Source organism: Semicossyphus pulcher, unplaced genomic scaffold, assembly GCF_022749685.1.
Source record: "Semicossyphus pulcher isolate SPU_LCO1_2020_fin unplaced genomic scaffold, fSemPul1.0.p SCAF_18, whole genome shotgun sequence".
Taxonomy (NCBI): Eukaryota; Metazoa; Chordata; class Actinopteri; order Labriformes; family Labridae; genus Semicossyphus; species Semicossyphus pulcher.
This window is the reverse complement of record NW_027211691.1, coordinates 373,466-390,773: the sequence shown is the minus strand read 5'-3', so window position 1 is coordinate 390,773 and position 17,308 is coordinate 373,466. Positions and strand designations below refer to the sequence as shown.

The window sequence follows — 17,308 nt, the reverse complement described above, 5'->3', positions numbered from 1 at the left end:
ATGAACTATCTGAGCATCAGCTGTGAAGTGCTGCTAACAGACCGATGGTTAAACTGTCAGTGCTGCGTGCATATTAGAATAGATTGATGCATTAATGCTCTTCTGTCAGGCTGCAACTAAAGATGCCAGTCTATGGAGCAGTGTCTCCTCTGATCTCATTCCCTTGAATAGATCATAATGAGCAGTGAGTGTATTTAAAGGTGTTTAAACCTGTTTTGTTTCTGAACCAAAATCAGTGACGTAAACAAACCTTTAAACGTGTCTCACACATCCACAGAGTTAGCTCTCTGCTTTCACACTCCGTCAGACTCATGAAGGACAGTTTCACACGGGAAAGCTCAAACAGTTGCAGCAGAAGCAGACATGTTAACTTAGCGCCTACGTTACCCATAATGCAAACCTAAGCAAATTATCTCATCCTGGTGACATCAGCTGAGGCAGTGACTCAGGTTTTATCCAGCTCTGTTTGAAGCCTGTCTATGTTCACGTAAACATGCTGTCAGAGGTCTTTAATCACGTGAACTCTTTCACGCTCTGACGTTGAGCCCTCTGCAGCAGTCTGACCTGTTTCATCTCCTCTGTTGTTCTTCCTGCAGGTTTTCCCTCCTGCTGTTGGACCTGGAGGAATATTATTTTGAGCAGCACACAGCGTACCATGTGACCACCTGTTCAAAGAAGGACAGGTAACTATAACTAATGACTGTCATCTATCACTTCACTATAACATCAGACTCCGTTTCTCTGTGCGTCCTCCTCAGCAGAGCTACCTGAGTATTTCTGGGTCCACCTTCCTGTTTCTAATGTGATCATCATCTTGTGACCTCATATTACAGTGTAAAACCAGAGTCACCTGGTAGCTGTATTTTAGCCCTTCTCTCGTACCCGTCAGGTGTTCTCAGGTGATGTTTGGTGAAAGGTTTAAGGCTCGTAGCAGTTTGTGTTCTCCTGTCACACGCAGCTGTTCAAACAGCGTCTCATCCTGTTGTGCAGCCGGAGCAAATCAAACATGAAGAAGGAGATGGAGATCTCTCTTTGGTTTTATTGTCTCCATGTTAAAACAGGAGGGACGTGTGTGCAGTCAGGAGGAGGGAAATGATTTGATTCAATGTTTTTTATTAAAAAAAAAATGTTTACAAGCATTTACAGCCCTGTGATTGACAGGTGCTCTATCCAGGTGTAACCCCGCCTCTCATCCAGTAACAGCTGGGATAGGCTGCAGCCCCCTGCGACCCTGAGCAGGATAAGCAGCAGAGATGGTGACTTGAGACTTGGACTTGAGTCGACTCAAGTCACTGTTTTGATGACTTGTGACTTGACTTGACAAAGAATAAACAACGTGAGACTCGACTGGACTTGAGGCCTGATGACTCCGATGACCTGCGTGTGTTCGTTTGAATGTTAGCTGTTCAATATAAAATGATCAAATTCAGTGTTGTCAAGTTTCTGTCTAACTATCAAGGATGTACGCAGCACAAACTGGGAGTCATGATTGGACGACTCAAAAAGCTCCCCGGTATGCAATTGTCATTGGCTGTCAGTCAAACTCCTCGCTATGGCAACGCGAACATCAAAGCCCCCGAAGAGAAGCCTCATCAGTCGTACTCGTTACTCCTCAACACGGTCTCAGAGCAGACCATCATCACGGCTGCGTCTGTGCCAAGATAACACAGATACAATTCACTGTCATGGTTTGTGAACAGGTTATATAAACTGGCCAATAATATCATTATTAGACGGGCTGCTAACACCTTGTGTTTCCTCTTTATAAAGACCGGATACTACAGGTAAGAGTGCTGGATCTGGGGTGGAAAAAAAGACTTGAGACTTGAGCAAAGATGACTTGGTCACAACACTGATAAGCAGTATCGATAATAGATGGATGGACACGTTTACTTTCCTGTGAGGCGGATCATTTTGCAATATTTACTCTCCTTCTTGTTTAACCTTAAAATCAGCTGGTTTGTTTTGAGCCACACAATTCTGAATGAGCGTCTCTCTGTGCACGATGTCACCAACCAAGTGAGCGTTTGTAAAACACTGTTTCACTGTTTCAGAAAATAACATGTAAAAGGTCATGTTTGTGTTCTTCTGTATTGTAATAGTATCAATCTGGTTATTATACTGATTGATTTATTGATTGATTTAACTACTTTGTAACGTTGCTAACCATGCTAACAAGCTAACATCAGCTGTGGTCCTTGCAGAAAAGTGCGAGGCTCCTTCAAAGTCTGCTCCAGGTCAGTCATCTTTGATCCAGATGATCTCACAGAGCCCATCGTAAAGGTTAGTTCTTATAACATTATTATTATTATATCGCATAGTCTGATATTTGTACCAGGTGAGCTGTTCTTCTGTCAAAATAAAAACAAACAGGAAGTGATTTATAAAACTTCATAAACAGATATTTTTTAGGTATTTTTATTTTGTTATATATTTTGCATGTTCTGTTTCATAAATATGGCTCTTTTGTTAATATTAATGTGTGTGTGTGCGTGTGTGTGTGCGTGCATGCGTGTGTGTGTGTGTGTGTGTGTGTGCAGATTCCTCTGCGTGACTGTAGGCACATTGAGTTTGTGGAGAGGGAGAGCAACCCGTTCAATGAGTGAGTGTCTGCAGGAACACTTCCCTGTTTATTCAGTCAGACTGGTTCAGTCACTTCAGTCGAACATAAACAGCCTGTCTCTGATGTTGACACATTCATTATTAATAACTCTTTGTAAAGTAAAAGTCTGCTGTGATACTCTGTCTGCTGTGTCTCCTCTCAGTCCTCGGCCGTCTGCCATCTTTATCTCCTGTGTGCAGGTGAGTCATCACCATGGCGATATCACCTTTCTCTAAAGTAAAGTTGCATCACTCCTGCAGACTGAACTCATCAGTGCTGATGGTTTGTAGTTTGATTTGATCTCCTCTGCTTTCAGGTGATTTACATCAAAGACAGTAACGTGATCGCTCCGTACAGGAATGAGCGGGTGAGTCTGATGACACTCAGTTATGGTTTGCTCTGACTCGACTCTTCATGTCTGATTGGGATGATTTTCTGTGAGTCTCTCTTGAGTGAATCACAGCTTCAGAGCCGTTTGGAGACTCTGCTGCAGCCGCTTCAAACGGATCAAATTCTGTCAGCAGAAGGTTTCAGAGACTTTCTGACGCTGAGGTGTCTGATCACTTGGCTGGTGTGCAGAACTGAGTCTCCTCTCTTCACTCTTTCAGGGGGAACACAGAACCTGTTTTCAGCTGGAGGTCTGGAGTAAAACAGAAGACGTCGTTCAGACGTTACTGCAGGTACGAAGCAGCTCAGAAACGACAGATTAATGTATGTGCGTGACTACCTCAGAGGGATGTGGGTTTGGATCAAGCGCTCTGCTGTGTGTTTGTTCATTTTGTCTCCTCAGCTCCACAGAGCTTCACGTCTGGACAAGCTGGGAGACCAGACGGCCATGGTGAGTTCATTTATACTGACACGTCCACGTTATTCTTCTTCAAATGCACAGTGATGTTTGTTTATTGTTGTTATCAACATAAAATCACACGTGATATTTCTCTGGTGTTGTTCTAGATAGCAGCTAACCTACAGTCCCGCCTGGCCAGGGCGTCCTTTGATAAGAACAGGTATGTTGACGTGCTTTGATTCTGTGTCTCCCCACAAACAACATGTTACTGAAGTGTGTGTGTGTGTGTGTGTGTGTGTGTGTGTGTGTGTGTGTGTGTGTGTATCTGTGTGTGTGTATATGTGTGTCTGTATATGTGTGTCTGTATATATGTGTGTCTGTGTGTGTCTGTGTGTGTGTGTGTGTGTGTTGAAGTTTCCACAGTGTAGCAGAGAAGCCTCACATGGAGTGTGAGGTGGAGATGGTCACTCCTCTGGTGTCTAACCCCGGTCACGTCTGCATCACCGATGAAAACCTGTACTTCCAGCCGCTCAGCGGATACCCGGTGAGCTCTGAGCTGAGAGGACGCCTTACGTCACCTCACTGAACATTAATTATTCAAAGAGCTCGTCCATTCAGCCGAGGTCATCATCTTTTCTGTGACTTTCAGGAGCAGGTGATTCGAATCAAACTGCACAGAGTGAGGAGAATCTACAAGCGCCGGCACGGACTCAGACCTCTGGTGAGAAAACAAACGTCAGCTGCTTTCACCCGCTCTGCCCATGCTCCCTGTGCTGCTGTGACCACGTAGAACATGATGTGTGTACTTTATTACTCACAGCGTCTAAACAACATGTTGAAAGCTGTTTCTAGTATCTGTCCTGGACTCTTTGTGCCGTCCTGTGTGAGGGAGAGGAGAAGTGTTTCCTACACTGAGCCCGACAGTTCCCTTCTCTCACTGTGTCTCTGAGTCAGTTCCATCGGCTCAGCTCGTCTTTAACCAGAGTTTATCTGAGTTTGGACAACTTCAGGGGGCGTTCATGTCAGGACTATTTCTTCTAAATATTCCGACACCACATAAATGAAGGAAAACTGTGTAAGGAGGATAACAGCTTGTGTGTGTGTCCTCTGTCAGGGTCTGGAGGTGTTCTGCACTGAGAATGATTTCTGCTCCGACATCTACCTGAAGTTTTACAACACGGCTGACAGAGACGAGATCTACTACTACATCGCCACCTTCCTGGGTGAGAGCACCAACCTTTCACTCAGCTCGTGTCCTGAAAACAAGAAGGGGGTCTTTGGTGTGGTCATATTTATACTGTGACAGAGTTTGAGTTTTCACCCTGCTGGCCTTCAAAAGGTCAATCACACATCTCAAACATGATGTCAGCTGCAAGTAGACACTTTGAGACTGATGTTATTTCAACAGTGAAAATCAGGAGTCAAACTTTCACATTTTACGATCATTTGGAGAAACCTGACAGATCAATGCAGAGTGTCAGCGGTCAGCATTGATGTGTGTCGGCCGTGTGTGTCCCTCAGAGAACCACGTGACGGAGCACACAGCAGAGAGCTACATGCTGCAGTGGCAGCGCGGCCACCTGAGTAACTATCAGTACCTGCTGCATCTGAACAACCTGGCCGACCGCAGCTGCAACGACCTGTCGCAGTACCCCGTCTTCCCCTGGGTCCTCGCCGACTACAGCAGCACGCGGCTGGGTGAGTGACAGACCTGACACACATCTACACGTCGTGTTACTGTAGTTATAACCAGCTGTCTACACGTCATGTTACTGTAGTTATAACCAGCTGTCTACACATCATGTTACTGTAGTTATAACAGCTGTCTACACATTATGTTACTGTAGTTATAACAGCTGTCCACACGTCATGTTACTGTAGTTATAACCAGCTGTCTACACGTCATGTTACTGTAGTTATAACAGCTGTCTACACATCATGTTACTGTAGTTATAACAGCTGTCTACACGTCATGTTACTGTAGTTATAACAGCTGTCTACACATCATGTTACTGTAGTTATAACAGCTGTCTACACGTCATGTTACTGTAGTTATAACCAGCTGTCTACACGTCATGTTACTGTAGTTATAACAGCTGTCTACATGTCATGTTACTGTAGTTATAACAGCTGTCTACACATCATGTTACTGTAGTTATAACAGCTGTCTACACGTCATGTTACTGTAGTTATAACCAGCTGTCTACACGTCATGTTACTGTAGTTATAACAGCTGTCTACACATTATGTTACTGTAGTTATAACAGCTGTCTACACGTCATGTTACTGTAGTTATAACAGCTGTCTACATGTCATGTTACTGTAGTTATAACAGCTGTCTACACGTCATGTTACTGTAGTTATAACAGCTGTCTACACATCATGTTACTGTAGTTATAACAGCTGTCTACACATTGTTACTGTAGTTATAACAGCTGTCTACACATTGTTACTGTAGTTATAACAGCTGTCTACACGTCATGTTACTGTAGTTATAACCAGCTGTCTACACGTCATGTTACTGTAGTTATAACAGCTGTCTACACATCATGTTACTGTAGTTATAACAGCTGTCTACACGTCATGTTACTGTAGTTATAACAGCTGTCTACACATCATGTTACTGTAGTTATAACAGCTGTCTACACGTCATGTTACTGTAGTTATAACCAGCTGTCTACACGTCATGTTACTGTAGTTATAACAGCTGTCTACATGTCATGTTACTGTAGTTATAACAGCTGTCTACACGTCATGTTACTGTAGTTATAACAGCTGTCTACACGTCATGTTACTGTAGTTAGTTATAACAGCTGTCTACACATCATGTTACTGTAGTTATAACAGCTGTCTACACGTCATGTTACTGTAGTTATAACCAGCTGTCTACACGTCATGTTACTGTAGTTATAACAGCTGTCTACACATTATGTTACTGTAGTTATAACAGCTGTCTACACGTCATGTTACTGTAGTTATAACAGCTGTCTACATGTCATGTTACTGTAGTTATAACAGCTGTCTACACGTCATGTTACTGTAGTTATAACAGCTGTCTACACATCATGTTACTGTAGTTATAACAGCTGTCTACACGTCATGTTACTGTAGTTATAACAGCTGTCTACACGTCATGTTACTGTAGTTATAACAGCTGTCTACACGTCATGTTACTGTAGTTATAACCAGCTGTCTACACGTCATGTTACTGTAGTTATAACAGCTGTCTACACATTATGTTACTGTAGTTATAACAGCTGTCTACACGTCATGTTACTGTAGTTATAACAGCTGTCTACACATCATGTTACTGTAGTTATAACAGCTGTCTACACGTCATGTTACTGTAGTTATAACAGCTGTCTACACGTCATGTTACTGTAGTTAGTTATAACCAGCTGTCTACACGTCATGTTACTGTAGTTAGTTATAACCAGCTGTCTACACGTCATGTTACTGTAGTTATAACAGCTGTCTACACATCATGTTACTGTAGTTATAACAGCTGTCTACACGTCATGTTACTGTAGTTATAACAGCTGTCTACACGTCATGTTACTGTAGTTATAACAGCTGTCTACACATCATGTTACTGTAGTTAGTTATAACCAGCTGTCTACACGTCATGTTACTGTAGTTATAACAGCTGTCTACACGTCATGTTACTGTAGTTATAACAGCTGTCTACATGTCATGTTACTGTAGTTATAACAGCTGTCTACATGTCATGTTACTGTAGTTATAACAGCTGTCTACACGTCATGTTACTGTAGTTATAACAGCTGTCTACATGTCATGTTACTGTAGTTATAACAGCTGTCTACACGTCATGTTACTGTAGTTATAACAGCTGTCTACACGTCATGTTACTGTAGTTATAACAGCTGTCTACACATTATGTTACTGTAGTTATAACAGCTGTCTACACATTATGTTACTGTAGTTATAACAGCTGTCTACACGTCATGTTACTGTAGTTATAACAGCTGTCTACACGTCATGTTACTGTAGTTATAACCAGCTGTCTACACGTCATGTTACTGTAGTTATAACAGCTGTCTACACGTCATGTTACTGTAGTTATAACAGCTGTCTACACGTCATGTTACTGTAGTTATAACAGCTGTCTACACGTCATGTTACTGTAGTTATAACAGCTGTCTACACATTGTTACTGTAGTTATAACAGCTGTCCACACGTCATGTTACTGTAGTTATAACAGCTGTCTACACGTCATGTTACTGTAGTTATAACAGCTGTCTACACGTCATGTTACTGTAGTTATAACAGCTGTCTACATGTCATGTTACTGTAGTTATAACAGCTGTCTACACGTCATGTTACTGTAGTTATAACAGCTGTCTACACATCATGTTACTGTAGTTATAACAGCTGTCTACACGTCATGTTACTGTAGTTATAACAGCTGTCTACACGTCGTGTTACTGTAGTTATAACAGCTGTCTACACATCATGTTACTGTAGTTATAACAGCTGTCTACACGTCATGTTACTGTAGTTATAACAGCTTTCCACACGTCATGTTACTGTAGTTATAACAGCTGTCTACACGTCATGTTACTGTAGTTATAACCAGCTGTCTACACGTCATGTTACTGTAGTTATAACAGCTGTCTACACGTCATGTTACTGTAGTTATAACAGCTGTCTACACGTCATGTTACTGTAGTTATAACAGCTGTCTACTCGTCATGTTACTGTAGTTATAACAGCTGTCTACACATCATGTTACTGTAGTTATAACAGCTGTCTACACATTATGTTACTGTAGTTATAACAGCTGTCTACACATCATGTTACTGTAGTTATAACAGCTGTCTACTCGTCATGTTACTGTAGTTAGTTATAACCAGCTGTCTACACGTCATGTTACTGTAGTTATAACAGCTGTCTACATGTCATGTTACTGTAGTTATAACAGCTGTCTACACGTCATGTTACTGTAGTTATAACAGCTGTCTACACATCATGTTACTGTAGTTATAACAGCTGTCTACTCGTCATGTTACTGTAGTTATAACAGCTGTCTACACATCATGTTACTGTAGTTATAACAGCTGTCTACACATTATGTTACTGTAGTTATAACAGCTGTCTACACGTCATGTTACTGTAGTTATAACCAGCTGTCTACACGTCATGTTACTGTAGTTATAACAGCTGTCTACACGTCATGTTACTGTAGTTATAACCAGCTGTCTACACGTCATGTTACTGTAGTTATAACAGCTGTCTACACATTATGTTACTGTAGTTATAACAGCTGTCTACACGTCATGTTACTGTAGTTATAACAGCTGTCTACACGTCATGTTACTGTAGTTATAACAGCTGTCTACACGTCATGTTACTGTAGTTATAACAGCTGTCTACACGTCATGTTACTGTAGTTATAACAGCTGTCTACATGTCATGTTACTGTAGTTATAACAGCTGTCTACACATTATGTTACTGTAGTTATAACAGCTGTCTACACATCATGTTACTGTAGTTATAACAGCTGTCTACACATTATGTTACTGTAGTTATAACAGCTGTCAGTGTGTGAAGCTTTAAACATGTCAGAGGTTCATGTGAGGACGTCTCTCTCTCTCTCAGACCTGACAAACACTGACACCTTCAGAGACCTGAGTAAACCTGTGGGAGCTCTGAACACAGAGCGACTCGACAGGCTGCTGGTGAGTCTGAGGTTACACTCATACACAGAGCTGCTGTTCTTTAGATGAAACACACGAATACTGTTCGAGTCCTCTGTAACCACAGCGTTCTCCTGTCTGTCCACAGGCTCGCTACAGAGGCATGCCTGACCCCCCCTTCATGTACGGCAGTCACTACTCGTCTCCAGGATACGTCCTGTTTTACCTGGTCAGAGTCGGTAGGTCGCTCATCATCTCTCAGTAAAAAGTGTGACTTACAAAGGCAACATTAACCAAAAATACCAACTAGTCCTCTGACCCAAAGGACCTCCACCGTGCTCTGACCGCCTGTGGGGGTGTCACCCTCTGTGTCTCCTCTGCAGCTCCTGAACACATGCTGTGTCTGCAGAACGGACGCTACGACCACGCAGACCGCATGTTCAACAGGTCTATAACCAGGATCATTAATCCATCACAGATCAATGATGGAGCATTCACTCCTCAGTTATACAGCATTAAAAGTTCTACCATGCATCAGTGTTGTATTGTTGTTGTTTACTGACCTGCTGATTTCTTACAGTGTCGGAGAAACCTGGAAAAACTGCTTAGAGGGGGCCACCGACTTTAAAGAGGTACAATCACAATCTGCTGTTTATTGTGTTTTTTTTACTGACGGTTTGTGTTTGTGGTGGATGTGAGCATTCTTCTTCTTCTTCTTCCTGTTGATGAAGTGTTCATGCTTCTTGTTGAGGTGCAGAAACACTTCCTGTCTCTCCCAGGTGAAGCGCTGTCTGTGATCATGTGCTTTCTGTGCAGCTGATTCCAGAGTTTTACGGGGACGACTCGAGCTTCCTGGAAAACAAACTGAGTCTGGATTTGGGCAGAAGACAGAACGGACGCTCAGTCGGCGACGTCGTTCTCCCCCCGTGGGCCTCAGGTAACTTCCTGTTCGCCACCTGATTATTGGCCGCATGTTAAACTACATACAGGTGAACCTGACAACTCCGTGTCAGGTGATTCATATTAATGCACAGGATCACATGTTTATGATGTTTGTCAGATGCCATCGGTAGCAGAGTTAGCAAAGAAAGTAAACCTCCTGACACGAGCATGAGGGCGACGGTCTCGGGGGCTCACTGTTATAATAATAAGATGAAGATAAGATGAAGGCTTCAGAGTCTGGAAGTCTTTGGTGGAGGGGACTTTACCCTTAAACAGTTTGAACTGAACCCTCTCTCTCTCTCTCTGTGTGTGTGTGCAGACAGCAGTGACTTCCTGCAGAAGCACAGGACGGCTCTGGAGAGTCAGTTTGTGTCTGAACACCTTCACGAGTGGATCGACCTCGTGTTCGGCTTCAAGCAGAGAGGAAGTGAAGCGGTCGCTGCTCACAACGGTGACCTGCCTCACCTGCAGCTGTTACGTACATCACAGCCTGCAGAGCTGTACTTACATCGTGTTGTCTCTGTGTTTCAGTGTTTCACCCGCTGACGTACGAGGGAGGCATCGACTGTGACAGGTACAAACACACCTCATCCTTAAACACGTGTTAGAGTCATGTTATTAACTGTGTGTGTGTGTGTGTGTGTGTGTGTGTGTGTGTGTGTGTGTGTGTGTGTGTGTGAGCAGCATCAAGGACCCCGATCAGAGGATCGCCATGCTGACACAGATCCTGGAGTTCGGTCAGACGCCCAAACAGCTGTTCAGCAGCCCCCACCCTCAGAGGATCACACCCCGCCTCCACAACATGACCCGCAGCCCCAGCACCACCTCCCCGCTCAGTGAGCTGTCTCCAGGTACACACACACACACACACACACACACACACACAAACACACACTGCTGCTGTAGTCTCCCCATCATGACCATGCTGTGGTTGTGTTGCAGCGTCTCACAGCGAGGACTCGTCCTTCGAGGACCTGACGGAGGAGAGCAGGAAGCTGGCCTGGACCAACATGGGAAACCTGAAACTGGTTTGCAGCCACAGGATCCATAAAGAGTGAGTCCGCAGCTGCTGCAGGAACGGAGGAGAGCAGAGAGAACGTTCACACTGTGATTTCAGGATGAGGAGCTGCAGGAAGAGCAGCAGGCAGAGCTGGAGGCAGAGCAGGAGGCAGAGCAGGAGGCAGAGCTGCAGGCAGAGCAGCAGGCAGAGCAGCAGGCAGAGCAGGAGGCAGAGCAGCAGGCAGAGCTGCAGGAAGAGCAGCAGGCAGAGCTGGAGGCAGAGCAGGAGGCAGAGCAGGAGGCAGAGCAGGAGGCAGAGCAGCAGGCAGAGCAGGAGGCAGAGCAGGAGGCAGAGCAGGAGGCAGAGCAGCAGGCAGAGCAGGAGGCAGAGCTGCGGGCAGAGCAGCAGGCAGAGGAGGAGGCAGAGCAGCAGGCAGAGCAGCAGGCAGAGCAGGAGGCAGAGCAGGAGGCAGAGCAGGAGGCAGAGCTGCAGGCAGAGCAGCAGGCAGAGCAGGAGGCAGAGCTGCAGGCAGAGCAGCAGGCAGAGCAGGAGGCAGAGCAGCAGGCAGAGCAGGAGGCAGAGCAGGAGGCAGAGCAGCAGGCAGAGCTGCAGGCAGAGCTGCAGGCAGAGCAGCAGGCAGAGCTGCAGGCAGAGCAGGAGGCAGAGCTGCAGGCAGAGCAGGAGGCAGAGCAGCAGGCAGAGCAGCAGGCAGAGCAGGAGGCAGAGCAGGAGGCAGAGCAGCAGGCAGAGCAGCAGGCAGAGCAGGAGGCAGAGCTGCAGGCAGAGCAGCAGGCAGAGCAGCAGGCAGAGCAGCAGCAGCAGCTTCACACACACAAGAGATGTGAAAATACTGTAAAACAGCTCCTCCAGTTTAAAAACAAGCATCTGTAGAGCAGCAGTTAGAAGTCAGAATGCCTCTAAGCCTCTCAGTGTTCTCTCTGCTCATTGTAACAGTGTGAGCTGTTTCTGCATGTGTAATATGTGTGAATCACTGAGTGTGTGTCAACGTGCAGGGCGGTGACGGGGATCGCTGTGAGTCGAGATGGATCAGCTGTGTTCTCCACATCACAAGGTCTGAAAGTCTCTCTAAGTCTCTGCCTAACCATTTAATGTAAACACACGAGTAAAGTATAAAGGGTTAAAGGTGAGTTAAGGTGGTCTGTCTGTGTCACAGTAACAAGCTGTCCTCATTAAGCAGTGAACTCTCTGACAGACATCTTTTTAAAGCTGTGATTGTCACATGACCTACAGCTGGTCTCCGGTCTCCTGAGGCCCTCTGAGGTTCCTCTCTCACACGGCGAGTTACTGCAGGTCCTCAAAGTTACTGCAGGTCCTTCAAGTTACTGCAGGTCCTCAAAGTTACTGCAGGTCCTTCAAGTTACTGCAGGTCCTCAAAGTTACTGCAGGTCCCTAAAGTTACTGCAGGTCCTCAAAGTTACTGCAGGTCCTTGAATTACTGCAGGTCCCTAAAGTTACTACAGGTCCTCAAAGTTACTGCAGGTCCCTAAAGTTACTGCAGGTCCTTAAAGTTACCGCTGGTCCCTAAAGTTACTCCAGGTCTTTAAATTACTGCAGGTCCTTAAAGAGTCCTAAATCCCATAAGCTACATTTCAGAGCGTAACAACAACATCAGTTTAATTGTATTGTTTTATTAATGTTTCTTTATCAAGTCGCTGTACCTTCAGTCTCCCTTGAAATCTGTTTTGGGGCAAAGGTTTGACTGATGAAACTTGAACAAATGTTCAGAACCAGAACATTAGGAACAAAAAACTATCACTGCTAATAATCCTGGTCAGACAGGCGACTGGGATGTGTGGGCTAACGAGTCCTCCCTCCACATTCAGCTTGTTAAAGTTCTGTGATAAAGTAGTTTAACTTTCTGCTGCATTTTAGTTCAAGAACAGTTTAAAAGAATTTAAAGTCAGCTGACTCACACTGAAACAGGAACCTTTAGGCATTAAAGCAGTTTAAGCAGATGAACCTTTATTGACACAAAGGTGTTAACAGCAGCAAAGGAACAACACAAAAACACACGTTGCACAAATAATCAAACAGTTACAAGAGCTGGAAAAACACAGTGCACAAGATAGTTATTGTGAAATGTGATGTACCTTCATACCCATTCTGTGTGTTCTGCCAGCATGAGACAGGGTGTAACTGCACCAACGATCTTTAAAACACCTGAACGTGTTGAAACCTGCAGAAACGCTGACGCAGGAATGAAGCAGTCACACAGCTCAGAGAGAGCGCGCTCTCTTCTGACTGTCGTGTTCTTATCAGGAGCAGGAAGCTGTCTGCACACATCTCTGATCACAGATCAGTGTTACATTAGGACTGTTGTTGGAGAGAAGCTGTAAGAAGTCCAGCTGTTCTCTGTGTTGCTCACCTGTGTTGCTCACCTGTGTGTCTCTGGGTTTCAGACTCAACACTAAAGATGTTTTCCAGAGAGCTGAAGGACTTCCAGAGAAGCGTCTCCTTCTCTAACATGGTACACAGCTTCACACCTGTGTACCTCTGCTTCATCATGTCTGTGCTCACACCTGTGTACCTTAGCTTCATCATGTCTGTGCTCACACCTGTGTACCTCTGCTTCATCATGTCTGTCTGTGTTCACACCTGTGTACCTCTGCTTCATCATGTCTGTCTGTGCTCACACCTGTGTACCTCTGCTTCATCATGTCTGTGTTCACACCTGTGTACCTCTGCTTCATCATGTCTGTCTGTGCTCACACCTGTGTACCTCTGCTTCATCATGTCTGTCTGTGTTCACACCTGTGTACCTCTGCTTCATCATGTCTGTCTGTGCTCACACCTGTGTACCTCTGCTTCATCATGTCTGTGTTCACACCTGTGTACCTCTGCTTCATCATGTCTGTGTTCACACCTGTGTACCTCTGCTTCATCATGTCTGTGCTCACACCTGTGTACCTCTGCTTCATCATGTCTGTCTGTGCTCACACCTGTGTACCTCAGCTTCATCATGTCTGTGCTCACACCTGTGTACCTCAGCTTCATCATGTCTGTGCTCACACCTGTGTACCTCTGCTTCATCATGTCTGTGTTCACACCTGTGTACCTCTGTAGGCTCTGTCCTCCTGTCTGATGCTGGCAGACGGTAAAACTGTGGTGTGTTCCTCCTGGGACAACAACGTGTACGTATACGTCTGTATATACAGGTATGTAACTTACACACCAGGTGTTCACTTCCTGTCTCTGACCTCCATGTTCCTGTAACTCAGGTATTTCTACTCCATCCCGTTCGGTCGTCGTCAGGACACTCTGATGGGTCACGACGATGCCGTCAGTCAGGTGTGCTGGTCTGATGATCGTCTCTACACGGCGTCCTGGGACTCTACGGTCAAGGTGTCTATGATGTCATCACTCTGTCTTTAACAGGGTGTTGTTGTCACAGCCAGGTGTGGTGCTGGTGTGTCAGGCTGTGTTTAAACTGCAGCTGATGTATGTTTCACAGGTGTGGCAGTGTGCTGCTGACAGCTCGTCCAATCACAAGAGGTCCCAGTTTAACCTACTGGCTGAGCTGGAGCACGATGCTGGGGTGAGTGGGGAGGGTGTGACTGACCTCATACAGGGGGTGGTGCATGTCGGGCTCTCTGACACGACTCAAGCCAAATATGTCTTTAGTATCAGGTGGAAAATGTTTGTTGGAAATAAATGAATGATTTCTACGTCTGTGATACCCTCTCTGTATCACTCCTCTGTATCTACCCTCTGTATCACTCCTCTGTAACACCCCCTCTTTAACACCCCCTCTGTATCACTCCTCTGAATCACCCCTCTGAATCACCCCTCTGTATCACTCCTCTGTATCACTCCTCTGAATCACCCCTCTGTATCACTCCTCTGAATCACCCCTCTGAATCACTCCTCTGTATCACTCCTCTGAATCACCCCTCGGTATCACTCCTCTGTAACACCCCCTCTTTAACACCCCCTCTGTATCACCCCTCTGAATCACCCCTCTGTATCACTCCTCTGAATCACCCCTCTGTATCACTCCTCTGAATCACCCCTCTGTATCACTCCTCTGTATCACTCCTCTGTATCTACCCTCTGTATCACCCCTCTGTATCACTCCTCTGAAACACCCCCTCTGAATCACCCCTCTGAATCACCCCTCTGTATCACCCCCTGTGTAACACCCCCTTTGTGTCACCCCCTCTGTATCACCCCTCAGTATCACTCCTCTGAATCACCCCTCTGTATCACTCCTCTGAATCACCCCTCGGTATCACTCCTCTGAATCACCCCTCTGTATCACTCCTCTGAAACACCCCCTCTGAATCACCCCTCTGTATCACTCCTCTGTATCACCCCCTGTGTAACACCCCCTTTGTGTCACCCCCTCTGTATCACCCCTCAGTATCACTCCTCTGAATCACCCCTCTGTATCACTCCTCTGAATCACCCCTCGGTATCACTCCTCTGTAACACCCCCTCTGTATCACTCCTCTGAATCACCCCTCTGTATCACTCCTCTGAAACACCCCCTCTGAATCACCCCTCTGTATCACCCCTCTGTATCACCCTTTGTGTAACACCCCCTGTGTATCACCCCTCTGTATCACCCCTCTGTATCACCCCTCTGTATCACTCCTCTGTATCACTCCTCTGTATCACCCCTCTGAATCACCCCTCTGTATCACCCCTCTGAATCACCCCTCTGTATCACCTGCCTCCAGGTGAACACCATCGCTCTGAGCTCAGCGGGGACTCTGCTGGTCTCTGGCTGTAAAGACGGGACCGTCTCCATGTGGGACACCAGCAGCTACAGCGTCCTGCAGCAGGTCCACTGTCACACAGGAACCATCCACCACATGGCCTTCAGCCCTGGTAGGTCACATGTACACACTCTGTTTACCTTTATACACTTGACAGAATCCAACCTGACATCAAACTGTTGTTCTGTCATGAAGGTAATCTGCAGGATACAGTCTGCCTCAAGGTTGACCTTGTGACCTTTAGTGGATCAGGTTCATGGTTCTGGCTTTGTCCTTTGCTGCAAACGTTCTGTCGGTCTTTACTGTAGAGGAGAGGTCGTCTCTGCCAGAGAGCACAGAAGCAGCTGTTTGATAGAACATTGTTAGCCACCATCTGCTGGTGTTTTAGGACTTTCCATCCTTCAGCAGTATGTGTGTGTTTACCATGTGACAGTGAAACAAGGGCCGCCCAAAGGTCATGCGAGGATATTAAAGGAACCTTGCATGCTTGTGGGGTTCCTGGAGGAACCTTTCACAGCTCACAAGGTCGTAGAAGAACCTTTCAAAGGGTTCCTGGAGGAACCTTTTTAAATGAATGAATGATGCTAAAGAGAGGTTCTATGAAAATAGTGATTATTATACATTTTATGTAACTATATATGGAAATATGAAGTCACACTATATTCAAACTTATCATATTCAAGTGTCTCAGTGAAACAAAGTGTAGTGATAGGAGTCATTCATGCTGCCCACCACCAGAGGTCAGTAACAGCTACCTTCTTACCTGTGAGCTACACTGTGTTACCTTGGTCAGTAGGTTTAGGAGGAAGAAGACTCCCAGTGATGGATGCACACATACTTTAACTTGTTCATGATGACCTCCAGCTGACAGAAAGAACAACACAACTCTAAATGTAAAAGATGACATCACCTCGATGATGACAACAACCTGCTGTAACAGAACAACCTGAAACATGAAGCTTCCAGTCGGCTGACTGACGTCTTTAAAACAGTGACTCTGTGTTTCTCGTCCTCAGACAGCAGACATGTCCTGAGCGTGGGAGCAGACTGCTGCATGAAGGTGATGGACGTGCAGACGGGGATGGTGATGTCATCAGTGAGGGCCGAGGAGGAGCAGAGGTGAGAACATCGAGCATCACAGTGTGAAGCTGCTAGCAGAGCCTGAACGTCACACAGCATGTGTCTGAACGCCACATGTACAGGATCAGTGTGTGTGTGTGTGTGTGTGTGTGTGTGTGTGTGTGTGTGTGTTAGCTTCCACCTGTTCCATGCAGCAGTTGAAACATCACCTGTGTTTGTGTCTCAGGTGTTTCTGCTGGGACGGCAGCTCGGTGCTGGGTGGGGGTCAGTCTGGAGACCTGCTGCTGTGGGATCTGCTCAGTAACACGGTCACTAAGAGGATCCCTGCTCACTCAGGTACACGTCACACACGTCACACGCGTCACACACGTCACACAGGACCGTCCGGGTTTATGTGGAGAACAATATTACGGCTTCAACAGTTTCAGACGTTGAATGTGAAATGAATCACCAGCTGATCAGAGAAATGATGACTTGTTGTCGTTGATCCACATCTTGT

General features: G+C 45.7%; 1 protein-coding gene across 2 annotated transcripts in view; it reads left to right on the top strand.

Moving 5' to 3' along the window:
- nsmaf (neutral sphingomyelinase (N-SMase) activation associated factor) overlaps positions 1–17,308 on the top strand; it is a 32,709-nt gene that overhangs the window by 14,160 nt on the left and 1,241 nt on the right. For both annotated transcript variants that reach the window (XM_069667099.1, XM_069667098.1), the window contains 29 exons: positions 597–683; positions 2,205–2,283; positions 2,541–2,602; positions 2,766–2,802; positions 2,919–2,969; positions 3,211–3,282; positions 3,393–3,440; positions 3,557–3,609; positions 3,804–3,933; positions 4,039–4,110; positions 4,504–4,612; positions 4,911–5,087; positions 9,011–9,090; positions 9,197–9,287; positions 9,432–9,495; positions 9,629–9,680; positions 9,865–9,985; positions 10,310–10,441; positions 10,522–10,564; positions 10,675–10,841; positions 10,933–11,044; positions 12,004–12,062; positions 13,411–13,478; positions 14,075–14,142; positions 14,230–14,353; positions 14,463–14,546; positions 15,691–15,841; positions 16,746–16,848; positions 17,036–17,145. In XM_069667099.1, coding sequence (XP_069523200.1) covers positions 597–683; positions 2,205–2,283; positions 2,541–2,602; positions 2,766–2,802; positions 2,919–2,969; positions 3,211–3,282; positions 3,393–3,440; positions 3,557–3,609; positions 3,804–3,933; positions 4,039–4,110; positions 4,504–4,612; positions 4,911–5,087; positions 9,011–9,090; positions 9,197–9,287; positions 9,432–9,495; positions 9,629–9,680; positions 9,865–9,985; positions 10,310–10,441; positions 10,522–10,564; positions 10,675–10,841; positions 10,933–11,044; positions 12,004–12,062; positions 13,411–13,478; positions 14,075–14,142; positions 14,230–14,353; positions 14,463–14,546; positions 15,691–15,841; positions 16,746–16,848; positions 17,036–17,145 — 2,606 coding nt within the window. The remainder of the gene's footprint in view (positions 1–596; positions 684–2,204; positions 2,284–2,540; positions 2,603–2,765; positions 2,803–2,918; positions 2,970–3,210; positions 3,283–3,392; positions 3,441–3,556; positions 3,610–3,803; positions 3,934–4,038; positions 4,111–4,503; positions 4,613–4,910; positions 5,088–9,010; positions 9,091–9,196; positions 9,288–9,431; positions 9,496–9,628; positions 9,681–9,864; positions 9,986–10,309; positions 10,442–10,521; positions 10,565–10,674; positions 10,842–10,932; positions 11,045–12,003; positions 12,063–13,410; positions 13,479–14,074; positions 14,143–14,229; positions 14,354–14,462; positions 14,547–15,690; positions 15,842–16,745; positions 16,849–17,035; positions 17,146–17,308) is intronic.